This window comes from Dromiciops gliroides, chromosome 4, assembly GCF_019393635.1.
Source record: "Dromiciops gliroides isolate mDroGli1 chromosome 4, mDroGli1.pri, whole genome shotgun sequence".
Taxonomy (NCBI): Eukaryota; Metazoa; Chordata; class Mammalia; order Microbiotheria; family Microbiotheriidae; genus Dromiciops; species Dromiciops gliroides.
The window spans coordinates 190,124,368-190,145,827 of NC_057864.1; the positions used below are offsets into that span (position 1 = coordinate 190,124,368).

General features: G+C 37.2%; 1 protein-coding gene and 1 pseudogene across 6 annotated transcripts in view; one reads left to right on the top strand and one right to left on the bottom strand.

The window, feature by feature from the left end:
- The window catches only part of GPATCH8 (G-patch domain containing 8), a 125,612-nt gene extending 105,343 nt beyond the window's left edge, over positions 1-20,269 (bottom strand). For 5 of the 6 annotated variants that reach the window (XM_043999567.1, XM_043999566.1, XM_043999571.1 and 2 more), the window contains exon 1: positions 20,170-20,233. Coding sequence is in view for 1 of the 6 variants with exons in the window: in XM_043999565.1 (XP_043855500.1) it covers positions 20,170-20,214 (45 nt within the window). In the remaining 5 variants the exon portion in view is untranslated. Of the gene's footprint in view, positions 1-20,169 lie in introns of all 6 variants that reach the window. The other variant, XM_043999565.1, reaches the window with a different exon arrangement.
- Positions 13,717-14,263, top strand: LOC122753433 (annotated as a pseudogene).
- Positions 20,270-21,460: the final 1,191 nt, after the last annotated feature.

Genomic DNA, 21,460 nt, shown 5'->3' on the forward strand with positions numbered 1-21,460 from the left:
AGAGGAAATAAGGAAAATTATCTCACAGTTTAGATGCACAAGTAGAAGGCTCCACTTCAACCTCATTCATATCTGAATTGGTCACAAGAGGGAAGAATACACATATGCACATGGGCACACACTATAGAAAAACATTTCACCCAGCAGGGAAGCAGGAGAGAAAGGATATTAAAGAAAAGTGGAATAAGAAGAGAGAGGGTAGATTAAAGGAGAGATTAGTCAGAAGCAAAACAAAAGCTTCAAGGGGATGCAGTAAACAAAGAGAAGAAAAAGTGTAAGAGAATAGGATGAAGGGAAATACACAATTAACCATCATAACTGTGAATGTAAATGTGATGAACTCACTCAGAAAACAGAAAAGGATAGCCCACTGGATTAGAAGCTAGAATCCAATAAAATATTTGTTTACATGAAACATACTCAAAATAGATACACATAGAGTTAAAATAAAGGGCTAGAGTAGAACTTATTATGTTTCAGCTGAAGTAAAAAAAAGTAGGGATAACTATCATGATCTCAGACAGAACACAGCAAAAATAGACCTAATTAAAAGAGAAAAACAAGGAAACTACATTTTGTTGAAAGGCACCAAACCCAATTAATAGCAATACTGAACACATGTGCACCAAATGGCATAGCATGTAAATTCTTAAAGGAAAAGCTAAATGAGTTATAGGAGGAAATAGACAGTAAAACGATCAATAGGGCGGCTAGGTGGCGCAGTGGATAAAGCACCGGCTCTGGATTCAGGAGTACCTGAGTTCAAATTCAGCCTCAGACAGTTGACACTTAATAGCTGTGTGACCCTGGGCAAGTCACTTAAGCCCCACTGCCCCGCAAAAAAAATAAATAAATAAATAAACAAAACAAAACAAAACAAAAAAAAAACCCTGATCAATAGTGATAGATCTCAATTTACCTCTCTTACCCTAGATAAATCAAAAAGAAATTAAAAACCTAAGTAAAATTTAGAAAAAGACACTATAGCCCTCTGAAGAATACTGAATAGTAACAGAAAGGAGAATACATATTTCTCCTTATATAGTACCTTAACAGAAATTCAGCATGTATTAAGATATTAAAAACTTCACAAATAAATGCAGAAAAGCAGAAATAGTAAAAGAATTATTTTTACTGACCATAATGCAATAAAAATTATATTAAAGGGTCTCTGAAGTAAAAATAAAAAATTAACTGTAAACTGACTTAATCCTAAAGAGTGGGTTAAAGAAAAAATATAGAAAAAATACAAAAACAATGAAATAACGTATCAAAAATTTTAGGATGTAGCCAAAGTACTACTCTGGGGGAAATCTGCTTCTCTAAACACTTTCATCAATAAGAGAAAAATTGACAAATTGGACATGCAACTAAAAAACAAAACCCTAGAAAAGGAACAAATTAAAAACCCCAATTAAACCCCAAAAGAGAAATCCTGAAAAATAAAAGGAGAGAGGATCAAAACTAAAAGCAACTTACATACGTACACACACACACACACACACACACACACACACACACACACACACAATACGAATTAATAAATAAAAGTAGGTGCTGGTTTTTTGGGGTGGGGAATAGAAGTCATTACCTAACTTGTTTTAAAAGGAAAAAAATGACCAGCAACAAAAGTGAAAAAGGCAAATTCACAAACAATGAAGAAAAAAAATAAAGGAAATTGAGTTATTTCAACCAATTATATGCCAACATAATGTGAAATATAATAGATGACATAAATTAGGTGGATCAATATAAACAAAAATAGTAAATGCTCAGATTAAGAGAAGAGGAAATAGAATAGGGCAAAGTGGAGTCATGAGAAAAACAGGGCTGCGGTAGAGGGAAGATCCCAAACCAGATGGAGTATTCCAGTACAACATAAACTGTATGGAAAAAATAGGGAAAAGGGTCCTATAAAATTCATTCTATTACAGAAATATATTCATGATACTTAAAACAAGGGAAAGTCAAAACAAAACGAAAACCATAGACAAATATCACTAATGAATATTGATGCAAAATTTTTTAGATAAAATTATTAGCAGCAAGAAGACTACAGGAAAATATCACAAAGATTATATACTATGATAAGGCTGGATTTATGCTAGGAATGCAGAGCTTGTTCAATATTAGGAAAACTATAAACATAATTGACCATATGAATAACAATAAAAAACATGATCATATCAATAGATACCGACAAAGATTTTCACAAAACAGTACACTAGTCTTTGTATTAAAAAAAAAACAAACCAAAAACACATGAGAAAACAGGAATATTTCTCCCTAAAATAGTAAGTCATATCAACCTAAAAACAAGAACCAACATTATCTGTAACAGGGATTGTTGTTTGTAGGTGGTGGTCCTTCATTCTCAAAAAGGACCATGAATGTCATGACTTGCACTGAATTGGATTTAAGTGAGGGAGGGGTGTGCAAGGTAACCAAACTCTCTCCTCCAAAGGCATCTGGGTCCAATGGCAAATATACATCAGGATGACCCCGGAAGTTTTAAGGCAAACAAAAGAGAAGCATGTATACACCACCCCCCCCACCTAGCCTCCAACCCATACACTTGGACATTGCTAATGTAGGAATTTGTTTTGCTTGACAATACATGTTTATAAGGGATTTTAGTGGAATTTTTTTTCTCACTTTATCAATGAAGGTCAAGATGGTAGAAAGACTCTGGACTTGAAAATAAATAAATATGAATTTTTTTAAATAGAAAAAGAAAGAAATGGGGAAAAATCTCAGTTGTGTGACCTTGACTAGCTCAATTAGCCTAAGCTTCAGTAACATCATCTCTATTTACATATTGTGTTTTATACTTAGTTTAAAAAAAAGGGGGGGGGGGACACATTTGTAAACGCTTTTTATAGTCATGTGATCAAGTTTATATTTTGTAATACTCTTATTAATATAAGTTCATATTCATTTAGATTTCCCCAGTTTGAATTTCATTGTCTTTCATTCTTCCATGTGTATTTTCTTCTATTCATTCATCTATCTAATTTGAAACAATGCAAGATAGTTTAGATTTCATAATACAATGCTAATTCTGGGAGTATTATGCTCCCATAATCTGAGTTGTTTGTTTTTGTTATTTGTTTTTGTTATTTTTTTTCTCTCAACTGATTATTTGATCAAACTCTATAAAGCATTTCCCTGGCAAACTGGTTGCCATGGCAAGTGTAAATTGATTCTAGAAGTATTATTTTTTTGTTTTTGTTTTTTTTTTGTGGGGCAATGAGGGTTAAGTAATTTGCCCAGGGTCACACAGCTAGTAAGTGTCAAGTGTCTGAGACTGGATTTGAACTCAGGTCCTCCTGAATTCAGGGCCAGTGCTCTATCCACTGTGCCACCTAGCTGCCCCCCTAGAAGCATTATTTTTGATAAGCATATTTAAAAATAAAAAGAAGGGAACATTTGTAAAAGTTTTTTTTAAAGGTTTTCTTTAAGATTGTGTTGTGTTTTAACTTGTATTTAAATATGTTCTGATTTTTCACAAAAGTAATTGTATACTTAGTAAAAAAAAAGGGCATTATTTGAAATTGTTGCATAATTGTATATTATATTCTGAGTCAAGGTACATTCACATTTTTGTTATCATTATCCTCAATTTTTAAATTCATGAGACTTAGATTATGGGAACTTATCATTTAAGACATTAATTGCCTTCATTCTGAGTTATCAGATGCCAGTTGGCCAAGATGCCATCCTATCACAAGAGGAATACATGTGAGAGCAGACATTGAACTGTCATATGAAGGGAGACATGCATGAAGTCAAGATATGGCTGAGGGAATGGCTTTTGACAAATGTTGAGTTTGGTTTCTCTTGTTTTAATTTTCCCCCACAATATTGTACAGATGGCTTGAAGTTTTCATCCCACCCATCTCATTCTACACCTAGCTTCTATGCCCCCTTCTATATGCCTGATGTCATGGACATCTCAAACCCATATATCTGATTAAGTCTGACTCAGTTTCCTCCAATATGTTCAGTGGTATGGACGTATCTCCCATACACCTATTTTAAGCCTGGCATACTGCATGGGCAGTATATATTGCTCAAGTGTGGGAATGCTCATATCCCATCATCTCTCTGTTCTTTTATGGTAACCCCCATAATTATCTCAGGTGTCATGATAAATACAGGGTTGAATTTGGCCTTGACATCTGTTACCAATTATATTAGATTTTAAAATTTCTCACAATGGCATGAGGATAATTAGGAATATGATGCAAAAAGTGATGAAACAAAGATAAAAATTATTTTTTAAATTAATATCACAGCAATTGTCTTCTCAATTTACCCTCCACAAGGGGGTACTATCGTAATATTAAGTTTTAGAGAATGTTTCAATTTTTGTTTTAGTATATGTTTCATGTATAAAAACTAAGATTCTGAATTCCCTTAGATATGTTTTTAAGAACTTTCATAGGGGCAGCTAGGTGGCGCAGTGGAGATAGAGCACGGGCCCTGGAGTCTGGAGTACCTGAGTTCAAATCCGGCCTCAGACACTTACTAGCTGTGTGACCCTGGGCAAGTCACTTAACCCCAATTGCCTCACTTAAAAAAAAAAAACCTTTCATTGTTTGATTTGATTATTGACAAAGCTATTTTAAAGTTGTGTTAAGCTCAATTTTGTAGGAAATTTTCCTGATTGATTACCAGCATCTACACATCAACCCCTGAACAGACTTCCATTCCACGACTACACCCAGAGGACATGCCAAGAATCATCTGAGAAAAGATTTTCAAAGACTTTAACTGAACAGTTTTGTTTTGTTGATTTTTATTCCCTTCTGTTGTTATGTACACCATTTGTAATATGTATTCTCTGCAGAGGACCTCTCTCTGCAGGCCAGTGTCAAAGCACTGGTTCAGGAGCTACCGTCCCTCTGGACAAAATTTCCCCTTTCTCCCTTTTCTTTATTGTTATTAACATATTGTTTGTTAGAATAGGGTATTATATTCTGTTATTTTTGACTGTTTCATCAAGGAAACACCCCGCGTTTCTTGAAGAAACAAAGGGGGGACGGTAATGATTGGAATGATGTCACTACTGGAGAGCTACTGTAGGAAAGTTCCGCCATGAGGAGAAGGTGCCTGAGGGCAAGCCAGGTGGCTTTTCTTTGGCATCAGGAAGTGAAGTTTGCTTGTGGGAGGAAGGAAGGGTGAGGCAGGCTCTCTCGTTCACTTTCCTGAGGATTCTGGTGGAGAGTGGAGCTAAAAATGTGCTGTCCCTTTGATAGATAGATGAATCTAGGTCTCTCTCTCTCTCTCTCTTCACCAAATTCTTATTCTCCTTAATAAATGCTTAAAAGTCTAAACTCTTGCTAAAGCTTATAATTTATTAGATATTTTAGACAGACTAGCTAGAATTTTAGCCCCTTACAATTGAACTCAACTTATCCATATGCACCATCTATCACCTAAATACATACTAATGTACAAGTTCTACAGAAATATTTTAAATGGCCCTCAGTCCTATATGGAAGTCATGACAGAAAATGAGTCAAAGGGTGTGAAGAAAGCAGTTTTTAGACTCTCAAATAAACTTTAATTTTAATGGTTCTCTGAATATGAGCTCCTTTTCCAATGCCCAAAAAGGACACACATGGCCAAAAGACAATTAATCATATCAATCTTAGCATTTTTGCTATTAAACATGCACCCCCACCCCCACCTCACCCCAGAAAAAAAAAAAAAAAAAGGAAGGTAGAGCAAAATGCCAGGACTGCTTACAGATACTCATGGAGAAGCAAAATAAGGAGGTAATGATCAGTTTCATTATACATCAAAAGGCAACAAGAAATTTCATTTCATGGGACATTTGGTCATCACCTATTGCAACAGTAACGGTAATCGCAAAAAGACCACCATGAAAATAAATTGCAGCTTATGTACCAACATCAGTGAGAATAAAGAGGTAAATAATAAATTCTACAAAGAATTTTACGAACCCCAAATTAAATTAACATACTTTATAAAATAAGGATAATAATTCTTGCACAGGATTGCTGTGAGGAAAGAGCTTTGCATACCTTAAAGCACTGTATGAGTTATTTATTATAATCACATAACATCTTGACATTTCTTGCCACCCCCAAATGCAACTTAATTCCTCTTTGCTATTCCCTAAATTTTGAATCTCTAACTCACTTCAGTCAAATCACCTACTTCTACAAGTCACCTTTTTCAGTTAGCCTTCCCTAATTAATCCTTACTCCACTGATTCCACTTAGTTTACATTTCCTGAATATTTTGTATCCAGTCCTCATTCCATTCTTCTATGCCATTACATACACTGCCTCTCATCTTCTCATATCAAAAATGATTTCACCCAATGTTTTACACCTGTCTAAATCTTCTCTTCCTTCAAGGTGCAGCTTGAACCACCCCCATATTGCTTTCCCTAATCCCTAAAAGTGATTTCTCTTTCCTGAAATCTTTCATACCACACTGGACCTTTCTTGTGAACTTTAGTACCCAACATATTATTTTATGTATTTATCTTTTTCTCTCTATTATTAGTGCAACGATTGGAATAACACCACCTGCTGGAGACTTACTGTAGAAAAGCTCTGCCATGAGGTGAAGGTCTCTGAGGGTAAGACCATGCATATTTTCTTTGGCGTCAGGAAGTGACGTTTGCTTGTGGGAGGAAGAAGGGGCAGCCTGGTGCTCTGACTCACTCTCTTTCCTGAGGACTCTGGTGGAGAAGGGAGCTAGAAATGCACTCTCCCTTTAATAGATGAATGTAGGCCTTTCTCTCTCTCTTTACCAAATTCTTATTCTCCTTAATAAATGCTTAAAAGTCTAACTCTTGCTAAAGCTTATAATTTATTGGCAACCACTCATTAGATATTTTAGACAGTATAGCTAGAATTTTAGCTTTAACATTAGAATATAAATTCTTTTAAGAAAAGACTCTTTTTAAAAATCTTCACATGGGGCAGCTAGGTGGCGCAGTGGATAGAGCACCGGCCCTGGAGTCAGGAGTACCTGAGTTCAAATCCGGCCTCAGACACTTAACACTTACTAGCTATGTGACCCTGGGCAACTCACTTAATCCCAGTTGCCTAAAAATTTTTTTAAAAAAATTAAAAATCTTCATATTCCCACAATCTAACAGTACACTGCACATAGGAGTTGCATAATAAATGTTTGCTACCTTGAACTGAATATAATATTGTTTTGTACTCATTAAAATGTTTCTTTGTAAGTAATCACATGAAATTTCATGTTCTTGTATTTTTTCTCCCCAATAAGATAATTCTTTAAAGCTGAAATTTCCAAGGAGGAAATGGAGGAAGGCAAAGAGGAGACAGCAAGTGAGATCCTTTCAGAAATGACATGAAGAGGTAGCCAAAGTTACTGGATATTTTGAGTGCAACTCTCACAGAATTACACTTCTTTTTCAAAGAAAATAAAATTAAAATCAAAGTAAAAATTTTAAAAAGCAAGGCTAGCATTGTGACTTTACTATAACAGTGAATGCAATTGACTGATTATTTAACATATAGTATGCACAAAGTCAAACCTTGACTTGGACTCAATTAACTGCCATCAACAATCAATAATGACTCATGACACAGATGATCTTGTGTTCTTATGCTTGCTACACTGGAATGTGAAGTGTTTAAATAACTTGTGTGTGGAATTCTAAAGTACCATATGTCATATTATTCAACAGCATTCATTTTGCTAAGCACAAAATAAAGTTTCCCCCAAACCCCCAAAACCAAAAAACCCATAACTTTAAAAATTACAATATGTTGAGAATGATTATAGATAACACCATTCGGAATTCTCACCAATTAAAACTGAAATTTAATTGTATTAAATATTTTGTCTTTTTTAGTGAAATTATATTCCCTCATAATGGATAAAGACATAATAAAGTTTGAAGAGTAAATCCAGCGGAGTAACTGAAACAAATAAAAGCAGAAATATATGTAGCAGAAATATAAAGTAAAAAGGCAACATTCAGAAAATATGAATCTTTATACTGATCACTGGGATTTGTGAATGTTATTATTGAAAGAAAGACTGCTATGCACTGGGAGATTCAAAGAAGGAAAAACAGTCCTTACTCTCAAGTAGCTCACAAGCTAATGGGAAAGACAATATTCAAACAACTATGTAGTAAAATAGTAAAAACAGGTTAAATTGTAAGTAATCTCAGAGAGAAGGTACTAAGATTAGAGGAAAACCAGGACTTCTTGCACAAAGTGGAACATTAGATGAGGCTTCAAGGAAGCCAAATAAATCAGGAGAAAGATGAGGAGCGTTCCAGATATGGGAGGCAGTAAAAATTCACAGAATTGGGAGATAGAGTGTCTTATTCAAGAAGCATAAAGGAAGTCAGGGTTACTGGATTGCAGAGCAGTATTCACAAAGGAGTAAGGTATAAGACTTAAGAGGCAGGAAGGGTTCATGTTATGACTGGCTTAAAAAAAAATAAATCAGAGGATTTCATATTTGATCCTGAAGATAATAGGGAGCCACTGGAGTTTATTGTGGGGTAGGCATGTGATATAGGCAGACCTCATTTTAGGAAGATCAATTTAACAGCAGAGTGGAAGATCTGCTAGAGTAGGAGACCTTGAGGTAGGGACAAACCAGCAGGCTATTGTAATTGTCCAGGTCTGAGATGATGAGCATCAGTACCACAGAATGGCAGTCAGAAAAGAGGGAATAAATGAGACTGTTAATGAGTAGCATCAACAGGACCTGACAAATGACTGGATATTGGGGGGGGGGGTGGACTGAGGGGGTGGCATGGGGCAGTAAGACAGTGAGGAGTTAAGGATGACACCGTAAGTTACAAACTTAGGTGTCTGGAAGGATGCCCATTAACAAGAAATATTAACAGACTTTTCTTAAAATAGCATGCTGAAACAAGCATTTGAACCTGAAAAATCTTATGTTCTGTATATAAGCAGAATTTTCTAGCTTACCAAATAAAGCAATACAAAATTTACTACTATTCATAACATCTTATTTACGTAAAATAGGGTCTTCTGTTCTAGTTAAAATAGAAGCAAAATAAACTTGATTAGTGACTGAATTATGAATAGTAATATCAGACATTTTTATATATGTAAAAATTATAAAAGAATTTAATCATTAAGTAGTTGTTATACTATTTTAATTTTATGTGTAAAATGATTGGGTATTATAAAAATGTTCATAAATTCTTAATTTTATTTGGCTAAAATATGAATGATTAATGTATGTAATTTTATGAAAAGGAAGGAAACTTTTTTCTATAAAAAGGGGGAGTATCATTATATCAAGTTTATAACCATTGATTAAAGAAGCATGTCTTCTTTTAAAGAGGCAAAAGCTGGCAATCTTCTAAAAGCAGTGTGCTACAATTCTGGCTTTCCCCCGCCTCACGTATACCAATTTTTGTAGGTTTTAGCAAGTGCTGAAAAATAGAGAAGAGGCAGCTAGGTGGCGAAGTGGATAGAGCACTGGCCCTGGATTCAGGAGGACCTGAGTTGAAATCCAACCCCAGACACTTGACACTTACTAGCTGTGTGACCCTGGGCAAATCACTTAACCTCACTGACCCACCAAAAATAAAAGAAAGAAAAGAAAAAGAAAGAGAAGGGCAAAGCTATAACAACCAGGTCGTATCAATGAAAATTGGCCCATATGTTTTTTATATCAAGATATCCATTTTAAACTGCAATGACTGGACAGAATCCACCACATGAACCTTCACCTTGGGACTTATCCATCCTTCCCTGATGAAGCCTGGGATTTCTGGTCTTTGTTTTCCCATATTCAATCACTTTCCTGGACTTTTATGCTGTTTTATTTTGCTATTTGTGTTTTAATTTTCCTTTTCCTCCTTTAGTACCATCTATGTTAGACTTCTTGAATACCAAAGGTCAGAATGGACCAGTAATAGTCCTAAAGTCATTTATGTGATGGAATATTCTATAAGAGACTTTTAAGAGCCTTTCCATCTAGGGGGTTAGTATTATGGGAGTAATAGGCATTATAACCCCTGCCCCACGTAAATTAGGCTACTTTTTTCCTTAAAAGGCACTGAAAGCATCCTCCCCATTTGACTGGCTCAGGGTACTAAAGGATTCAGAGGCAGCCAGGTGTCACAGTGGATGAAATGCCAGACCTGGAGTCAGGAAAACTCATCTGAGTTCAAATCTGGCCTCAGACACTTACTAGCTGTGTGACCCCAGGCAAGTCTGTTTCCTCATCTGTAAAATGAGCTGAAAAGGAAATGCCAAACCACTCTAGTACCCAAATGGAGTCTCAAAGAGTCAGGCATGACTAAATGTACTGAACAACAAATATTAAAGGATCAGCCTAATAGTATTTCCTGGTGCCTGGGTACAAAACCACCTTGAGGAGATTCAGGCACACTTTGATGCATAGTTGGCAGACCAAGATAGGAAATTCTCCAAGAAGCAGGGGAGCTTTACTCATCTTAATCACTTCAGGATGTCCTCAATAACCTATCCTTTGTTGAATATCCTCCTACTATGGAGGATATTCCAAAAGTAAATCTCCTTTTGTTCATTGCTGAATGACCTGAGTGTCTCATTTTGTCACAATTTTGAATATAAATTACTAAGAGACTGACCTGAGTTAGGTCCAGCCCAGAACAGAAGGATATGGACTGAAATAGATGGCCTGAAGTCCCTTAAAACTCTGATGTTTTGTTTTTCTCTGTCTCCTGACAGAACCTGAGGTCTAATCCTAGTTAGATTACTAATTTAGTGTAACCTTGAGACCTAGGGATAGTAACTGATTAGTCCATCTGTCATTAGAATGTATTTTCTAATTCAGTAGTCTCCACGTATCAGCAAAAAAATTGGGGGCATGTACCCTCAAAGTACATTATTCACAAATTATATACATATACCACTTAACTAAAAACACTTTTGTTATGGAAATTATACCAAAAGAAAAAATGTTAAGGATGAGATAAAAATGAAATAATATTTCATACTAGTCAATTGGGAGCCATTAGAACTAATCAAGTAAGAGAGCAATATGGTTAGATTTGGGCTTTAGGAGAATCACTTTGGCAGCTCTGTAGAGTATAGAGTAGAGGAAAAGCATTATAGGCAAAGAGACCAATTAGGAGAATACTGCAACAGTCCAGGTGAGTGGGTGATAAGGGCCACAATTAGGATGGTAGTTGAATGAAAAGACAGAAGTGAACAGATGGAAGACATGTTGAAATAGAAACTATGAAATTTTGCAACTGATTGGATATGTGAGTTGAGGGAAGAGTCAAAGACAACAATGAGGTGGTAAACCTTGGTGACTGGAAAGACAGTGATGCCTTTGATAAAAATAGTAAAGTTTGTTAGAGGGGTGAGTAAAAAGTCGTAAGAGAAAAAGTAATAAGATTTTCAATCTGTCATGACCCAACCATACTTGCTTATCCTTTAGAATCTATTCTGCCCTCCCCCAAATGAAAAGTGGGAAGGTGGGGTTCTTATTCATCTGTCAATGCCCCAGAGCTCTGATAAGGTGATGAGAGAGGGTGAATTTTCCCAACTGCACCAGTGTGGCTGGCTGTAGGTGTCCAAAAGCATCAACAAGGTACAGAAGGGGGAAGACTTGGTAGCATGCACGGGGGGAAAGGAGAGGCCCAGTAGGAGAGTGCTGTAGGATAAAAGCAGATGTAGTTATGCTAGAAATAAGCTCCTCAATTGACTATGGTTGGGAGTCATTCAAGTCAATAAACATTTATTAAACACAACTAACAGGTGCACCCTAAGACACTGTGCTAAGAGCTGGGCATACAATGAAGGCAAAAAACATTCTCTGCCCTTGAAGAGCTCACAATAGGGGGAAAACAACACACAAACAACTATATACAGGATAAACCGGAAATCATCAACAAAAGGAAGGTATTAGAATTAAGAGGAATTTTGGAAAGACTTCCTGTAGAAGATGGGATTTTAGCTGGGACTCAAAAGAAGTCAGGGAAGCCAGGAGGCAGAGATGAGGGAGAACATTCCAAGTAAAGGAGACAGCCAATGAAAATGCCCAGTCAAAAATCTATAATTCAAAACTTTTTTTAAAAAAAGTTTAAAACTTGTTTTAACATGTAATGGGGGCGGTGGGCACGCAACTATCTATCTTTACACATCTTTTATATATACACACAAGAATGAATCAGCGTCTTGTTCAAGGAATAAGGAAGCGAACTTTTATAATATATAGCCTTTTTTAATAGCTTTAAAAAAAATCACTTGTTTCCCAATGCAGCCCTGCCTCCTAAACCCTCCTATATAATATCCTATATAATAAATCTTAAAAAGAAAATAAAAGTTCAGCAAAACTAACCAAGACATCAAAACAGTCTAACATTACAACTAAATCCATAGTTCCCTGTCTGAAAAAAAAAAAAAAAGGAGGAGGAAGGTGTCTTTTCCTATCTCTTCTTTAGGGCCAAATTTGGTGATTATCATTTCATTGCATTCAGTATCAATTGTTTTGCTATTGTTGTTCTTTCTATTTGGATTATAGAGGGTTGCCCAGGGGCAAAAACTGACTGATCAACTACACAGCCACAGGTGGCAGGATTTAAATTCAACTCTTCCTCACACCACTGTGTCAGTACTACATACCTAACCATGAACTTCTTAAACATTTGGATCTCAGAACCCCTTAATATTCTTTTTTTTTTTTTTTTTTTTTTTAGTAAGGCAATTGGGGTTAAGTGACTTGCCCAGAGTCACACAGCTAGTAAGTGTTAAGTGTCTGAGGCCAGATTTGAACTCAGGTACTCCTGAATCCAGGGCCGGTGCTCTATCCACTGCACCATCTAGCTGCCCCCACCCCTTAATATTCTTAATAATTACTGAGGACCCCAAAGGGCTTTATGTGAGTTTGCGGTTTTTTATATTTACCATATTAGAAATTAAAACATAAAATTTTAATGGATCAAATTTAAAATAATAAACTCATAATATTAATGTAAATAACATACCTTTACGAAAAATCACTATATTTTCCAAAACAAGAAATCAATTGAGAAAAGTAGCATTTTGTTTTACATGTCTACAAATCTCTTTAATGTCTGAATAAAAGACTTTGCATATCTGCGTCTACATTCAATCTGCTACAATATAGTTTTAGTTGAAATATATGAAGAGAATCTGACCTCACAGATATATATGTAGTTGAAAAGGGAAGAGTATTAATAAGCAAGTCTTAATATTATTATAAAAAGAGTTTTGACTTTGAAGATCCCTGAAAGGGTGCTAGGGACCCAAGACCACAAATTGTAAACCATCTCCTACTCCAGGGCTTCTTAAATTTTTTCCACTTGCAACCCCTTTTCACCTGAGAAACTTTTATTCCCAGGTATATAGGTATATAAAAAAGGTATACATAACCTTTTACTGTTACCAAATTTTCCCAACCCCCACATTCTGTTATGTGACCACATAACCAGCACCCAAAGCTTAAGAAGCTTTGTCCTATTCCATAATGTCTCTTGACAAATTAAATATGGTAATAAAGAATCCCACAAATGAATTTGCACAAAATTACCGTGATTTTTGTTACACTTATAGGTCATAATGTGTTCTTGGGGAACTTTGTATTAAAAGTATACTATTGAGCTGCGCTGAGCTCGGGCTGTGACGGCTGGCTGTGGGTGCCCGAGGCAGAGGAGGAGAGCAGTGGGTGGCCTCAGCGCTCCCCATGGAAGGGTCAGCGGGAGGATGCGTGCAGCCTGAGAGTCTCGGGGTGAAGCGCTCAGCCTCCCCTGACAACCATATTGGATCTAGCAACTGGGAGGCAGCTGACCTTGGCAATGAAGAGAGGAAACATAAGTTCTTAAGACTAATGGGAGCTGGAAAGAAAGAACATCCCATCTTGTTATAGGAGATCATAAGTCAACATCTCACTTCAGAACAGGGGAAGAAGATAAGAACTGGAGTCACAGTATCAGCAGAATATGGACAGTAAATTATCAGGGAGATATCAGCAACATTGTGGACCTGGCTTCAGTGAGTTAGAGGATCCCGATGGGGAAGGTGATGCTGCTGGAAATGATGATGACTACGATGATGATTCACCTGACCCCAAAAGTACAGAGGACTCTGAAAGTGATTCAGAGTCTGAGAAGGAGGAATCTGCCGAAGAACTACAAGCTACTGAACAGCCAGAGGAAGCAGAGAACCCCAAAGCTAAGAAGGATGCAAAGAGCAATTACAAAATGATGCTTGTTAAATCCAGTGGTTCATAACTCCGAATGTGTGATTAGTCTTTGTATTCAAAGTAAGGCTTATGGTTATAATGCACAGTGGAGGACTGCTTCTATAGCACAGACCTTTGTATTATATTTTTTTTAAAAGGCCCTTCTTTTAAATAATTACAAAGAGTGTTTGCTTTTGGATACCATGGATTACAATTTTATGGGTATGATTATATCCATTTTTGTAAAATATAAGAGTTGCATTGTACAAAAGACAAATAAATATGATTCCCAGTTTCCTTTCACATTAAAAAAAAAAGTATACTATTACTAACCTTTAATCAGAAACTCCCTTCTCTTGAGCATCTGTACCTATTCTGGAAGTCCTAAAGAACTGACTGGGCACTAAAAAAGTTAAGTGACTTCCTGGGTCACACAGTCAGTGTGTGACAAAGGCCAAACTTGAACCCTGATTTTCCTGACTCTTGAGATAAGTTCTCTACCTCTATTAGGACAGGATTACCTCCAAAAAATTATATCTTTAATAAAACTAGTCAGGCTGTACCAAATTCATAAATTATTTAATAGGTCAATAATTCAAACGATCAATCTACTAACTAAAATAGCAGTAAGTGGCACTACCTGAACCTTGTAATGTAGGCTAGCAAAGCCTCTGAAGACAATAAATAAACAAAGAGATCTAGACAAAAAAGAGGACAATATAAAACAGTAGCTGTATGGCCTTTATCAATGATTTGTAATACCTATGACATTGACTTTTTAAGTTTTCCCTCCATATTTTGTGATTCAATTCCTGCTAAACAATTCCATGTGTATATGTACATGTGTACTACAAAAATACAGAGGTTGACTCGATAAGATCACTGTTATGGGGGGCGGCTAGGTGGTGCAGTGGATAAAGCACCGGCCCTGGATTCAGGAGTACCTGAGTTCAAATCTGGCCTCAGACACTTGACACTTGCTAGCTGTGTGACCCTGGGCAAGTCACTTAACCCCCGTTGCCCTTAAAAAAAAAAATTAAAAAGATCACTGTTAGTATTTATGGGTAGAGAGGATAGAGCACTGGACCTGAAGTCAGGAAGACCTAAGTTCAAATTTGACCTCAGCCACTTACTAGCTGTGTGACCTTGAGCAATTCATCTAACCAATTTTCCTCAGTTTCCTTAACTGCAAAATAGGGATAATAATACCACCTACCTCCCAGGGTTATTGTAAGGATCAAATGAGATAATATTTTTAAAGTATCTACCCCATAGTCACTATATAAATGTTAGTTCTTATTATGAATGTTGTAATTTCTATTCTTTTTTTTTTCTCCTTTCAGGGCAATGAGGGTTAAGTGACTTACCCAGGGTCACACACCTGGGTAGTATCAAGTGTCTAAGGCTGAATTTGAACTCAGGTCCTCCTGAATCCAGGGCCAGTGCTCTATCCACCTCGCCACCTAGCTGCCCCCAAATGTTTTGATTTCTAAAGGACTACAAACTGTACCTAAGTTCACTATGCAGGTATACCCTCGAAATGGACTTTACATACTGATGCACAAAACAGAACTAGCTAAACCCCATGGCAACAAACTGAGATTAATAAGCAAGGCAAAAGCTTTTATTTCTCCACTTGAATTTAATGGCATATTAATATAATAGTGGAGTGTCTAAAACATGGACTAATCATCTTGTTGGGAACAGTGAGGTGGCACCAAGCCTGGATTCAAGATTCATCTTCCCGAGTTCAAATTTAGCCTCAGACATTTACCAGTGGTATGATCCTGGGCAAGTCACCAAATTTGCCTTACTCGACTCGTCTGTAAAATGAGTTGGAGAAGGAAATGGCAAACCACTTCAATATCTTTGCCAAGAAAATCCCAAATGGGGTCACGAAAAGTTGGACATGACTGAAAAACGTCTGAACAATAATCATCTTGTTAAACTGCAACCAATACAATTGTAAGGTTTTATTCAGCTAGAACTTACTGTACAAGGAAAATTCCAATGTTGTTGTAAATGGCATATGAAGAGCAACAAAATTTATCTGCTGTACTAGGTATTTTGGGTTATTTTTGCAAGACTTTCAAAACAGTTTTTAAAACTACAATATTCATCTCTTCCTTTTCTCTTAGAGGTTTCCTTCACAGCTTAATATTTACAGCATTCTCAAAAGGAGCTGAGTAGAAAAACCACATTTCTCAATGAACACTAATTGACCTAAATATGAAAATGTTTTAATGATACTCTAAGTAGAGGTACTTTTTGTATTATTTCTAGGAACATTCTCTTTTCCGAGAACCCTAAATCAAAGAATTACATTATAAGTAAAAAAAAAATCAATTGTGAACTGATTCAACCATTCTGAAGAACAATTTTGAACTATGCCCAAAAAGCTATAAAACTGTGCATACCCTTTAACTCAGCAGTATCACTAATGGTCTGTATCCCAAAGAGATCAAAGAAAAAAAAAAAAACCCAACATGCTTAAAAAAAAAATCAAAGCATCTCTTTTTGTGGTGTCAAATATTTAGAAATTGAGGGTATGTCCATCAAATGGGAAATGGCCAAGCAAGTTGTAGCATATGACTGTAATGGAATACTACTGTACTATAAGAAATGTCAAGCAGGATTTCAGAAAAACCCGTAAAGACTCACATAAACCCATGCAAGGTGAAATGAGCAGAACTGGGAGAACACTGTATTCAATAATAGCAATACTGAAAGATGATCAACTGTGAATGACTTAGTTTTCCTGATCAATACAATGATACAAGACAATTTCAAAGGACTTACTGATGAAAAGTGCTATCGACTTCCAGAGAAAGAAGTGAAGGAGTTTGAATGCAGATCTAAGCATACTTTGTTTATTTTTCTTTTTTTTGGTCTATGTTTTCTTTTGTAACATGGCCAATATGGAAATGTTTTGCATGACTTCACATGTATGATCTATGTATGTCAAATTGTTTGACTTCTCAAGGAGAAGGGAGGGAAAGAATTTGAAACTCAAAACTTTTAAAAACAATTAAAAAAATTTTTACATCTAATCGAGGGGGAAAAATAGAGGGAAAAGCCCACCAATATTTTCCATTGGAAATACAAAAAGCTAAATAAATAAATAAATATTTTAAAAAAAGAAAATACAAAAAGCTGATTTTAGTTCTCTGGTAAGCTAAAAACTTTACTAAATATGTAATGAGAATATAAACTACAATTCTTTAAAACTTTTTTTTGTCTGTTTTGGTTTTTTGTTTTTGCAGGGCGATGAGGGTTAAGTGACTTGCCCAGGGTCACACAGCTAGTAAGTGTCAAGTGTCTGAGGCCGGATTTGAACTCAGGTACTCCTGAATCCAGGGCTGGTGCTTTACCACTGCGCCATCTAGCTGCCCATAAAACATCTTTTAAGATGAATTCTTTCAAAATGTAACCCCTAGTGGGGCAGCTAGGTGGTGCAGTGGATAAAGCACCGGCCCTGGATTCAGGAGTACCTGAGTTCAAATCCGGCCTCAGACACTTGACACTTACTAGCTGTGTGACCCTGGGCAAGTCACTTAACCCCCATCGCCCTGCAAAAAAAACCAAAAAACGAAACAAAAAACAAACCAAAAAGAAAACAAACAAAAAAAAAAATGTAACCCCTTGCTTTTGAATGACATACATGCAATGTGTTTATTTGTTTTACTTGGCTATACTTATCTGTTAGGATAAAGCTTTTATTGGAGAAAGTTGGTAGTTAGTGACAGACAGACAACAGGAGGGAGGGAAGGGAAGGAAAGAAAGGAGGGGAAAGGAACGGAAGGAAGGGAGGAAGGAAGGAAGAAAGGAAGGAATTTTTGAAAGTGCAGAGAGACATGGACAAGCAAGATAGTTTTGTTACTCTGTTAAATTTAATATACATTTTAAAAAACCTGAATGCAATCCTAGGTTCAGTTTCATATACATCTCTTTTCTGTTCTTCTCTGTATAATGAAATGTTAATGTTTGCTAAAGTTTGCCAAGTTCTTATTAAGAAACAAAATATTACCAATATTTCACAAAAATCTCTCTACAGAGCTTTAATATAGCATATTATAATAACCAATAAAAGTGTGCTGAGTTCCAATACCCTATTTTCCCAATACCTGTTAGGACAGCTGACTACAGGAAAATTTTCTCCTCAATAAAAGTAAAAGCAGAAAATGAGCTTAAAAGATGATTGATAGTTATGTTTCTGGATAAATTAATATCAGATCCACCTTATCAGGATTAAGATGAAAAGATTTAGCACGAATATGACTAAACTGTAAAAGTGCCATCTTATTTTCCTACTGGATTCTGGAAAACTGGAATCTAAATCCCTTTCCCAATTTTTTCAAGTCATAACATTCATGCTAATTTTCACAACTAAACCCAAGTTTACATATGACATTTTGTGCTCTCTATTCTAGGGGGGGAAAGGATCTGCTGAGATTCTGAGAGTTTGGCAATCACAAATATTAACCTTTTTAAAAAAATTTTCCTCAATGTTCAACTTACATGACAATTTGCAATATGATTAAGTCACCTTGAAGTCTCCTCCGAAAAGCCCTTCAAAACAATGTACATTTTTTTTTCAAAAAAATCTTAACATTGTGAGGTTTTCTATTACCCAAGAGATAACTTCTGGGCTCCTAACAGAGACTAAGAGTAAAGAACAGAACAATCATATGGTTGCTTTAAACCATCTCAAACTTCTCTGAACCCACAGTATACTCCTAAATCACCTTGTGCGGCAGCCACAGAGAGAGCACATGACTACATAATTTTCAATATCCCCGAAGTCCCTTACTTGGTCCCTCTGATGACGACTGTCCTAAATTACAATAATTTCCACTGGCTGGTAATCCCCCTTCAATTTCCAACCCAACCACCTTCAATGAACCTGCATCCCCTTCCTCTGACTATTGAGCATAGCGACAGTAAATCCGGACTGCTCTAAGAAAGACCTTGTAGGAGGATGAAAATCTGAATTCCAGTGTTCTTCCCCTGACCCAAATTACTGTTGCCAGGGTGTGCAGCAGTAATGCAGTGTTCTTTTGGTTGGATTTGGTTTCCTTCTGAGACTCCGAGGGTGCACTTTTCCACCCAATAATCAGCAGACCTCTCCTCAATTAATTTCATTCTCCAAGATTCCCAAGGTGACTGATACCTCCAGAGCAAGGCAATTCGAAACAGGTAAGGGAAGATGGTTTCTAATTATGTGTTCTTTTTTTTTTTTTAACTTCCACCAAAGGATTTTATCCTACCCAACTGACATCCTCCCCCGCCCCCCATCGTACTTTGCAACTGAGGGAAAAGAAGTTTAAAATAAAATAAAATAAACTCAGTCTTGGATAAGGGTTAGCAAAAACTTGTCAAGCCCGCCGTAGCCGGCGAGCTCACCGGGGATGCCCAAGGACGTGCGTGTTTTGAGGCCAATTAGCGGGCCCCACACCAACCACAACAACAACAGTCGTGGATGGGGCGGAGGAGGAGAGAGGTGGGTAACGCTTTCCACCCCAGAAACGTCGCTGCCAGGCAAGCCCCAGAGCTGGAGAGCGGACCCATTTTCCAGGTAAGGAAATGGAAACTGCAGGAAAACGAAGGATTTCTCTTGGAGGGGAAGGCATTAAGAACGACCTCCCACCTTTTTTCTCGGCCTACCTTCCCCGGCCCGTTACAGGGAAGGGGGGGAGGCGGGAAGGAGCCCCCCGACACTGCCGCGGGCCCTCGCCTGCAGGTCGGGAGGGGGAGGGAGCCGGGGCCCGGTGGAGGGGAAGCGGCCTCGCCTCAGGCAGGGGCGCCAGGCAGCCGGGGGCGGGAGGAAGGAGCGCCGGCACCCGAGGACCCGAAAGGGGAAGTCCTAGAGGGACGAGCATGGCCGTCTCCGGGGGCCAGCGTGCTGGAAAGGGAACTAGGGGCTCGGACAGTGCCGGCTCTGGGGCCGCTGTTTACCTGGAAGTCGCGGTCCTCGTTGAAGCGGGAGAAGCGATCCGCCATCTTGCCGCCGTGTAGCTCCTCTCCGGACGACGACGACGACGACGACGACGCAGGCTCGCTCGCTCGCTCCTCCCCCCCCTCCCCTTCCTCTCTTCCCGGCCTCCTCCCACGCCCGCGGGTCGCGCGCTGGCGCGAGAGCGAGCTCGCAAGCCCTGGTCTGGATGGCACCGCCCGGATACGAGCCGGAGGTAATACGGCGGCGCCGTCTGGCCTCTACAGCCCTTAGCGCTGCGCATGCGTATTCACATTCAAGAGAGAGAATTGCTCCTTGAGGGAAAGATCGGAGGGGAGGAGCCGGAGCAAGTCCAAAGAAATCTTTACCTTCTTTTGTGTGTGTGTGCGCGTTTGTCCCTGCGTGCGTGTGTCCGGGTCTGCATATATGTATATACCTATACATGCCCCAGAATTGTCCCAAATATCAATAGTGCGGCTTTAAGCAATTAAATTTTTAGCAATTTAATTGATGAATTTTTTATAAAAAGATTCCATTTGTTGTTTCTATATTAAATCGTATGTTGTGATTTAATATCGCATATTGGATGATTAATAGCTTTAAACCACACTAAGACTTTTGGGACATCACATAGACATATGTACAAGTACATTGTCTCAAAAGCCTTAGTGTACTTTTACACTAGTAAAGATTAATGGTAAATTGTTATTATTTGTAGTATATTAATTATGTTATTGTAATAGTGCATAATACATTATACCTGTGTTAAATACATTAGTATGTCATATTTTAAATATAATGATATACTAAATAAGTTAATAATAAATGGCTTAAACTGAACTAAGATGTTGGGGACATCATACAAACACATACACATACACATATACATACACATACATATACATATAGTGTCCCAAAAACCTTAGTGTCGTTTTTAAGCTTGTAAAGCTTAATAATAACATTTTATAATATGCAATATACAATCTATTGTAGTGATGTTAAATATGTCATGTATACATGAAATATTAATGTGTTGATATTAAATACATAATATACTGTGTATTAAATATGTTTGTATAACAAAAATATATGTTTATATAATAAACCTATTATAACATTAAATAATAGGTGAGTAGCAAATGGTTTAAACAGCACCAAGACTTTTGGGATAGTCTATAGACATTTTTTTTTTGGTGGGGCAATGAGAATTAAGTGACTTGCCCAGGGTTACACAGCTAGTAAGTTTCAAGTGTCTGAGGCAGGATTTGAATTCAGTTCCTCCTGAATCCAGGG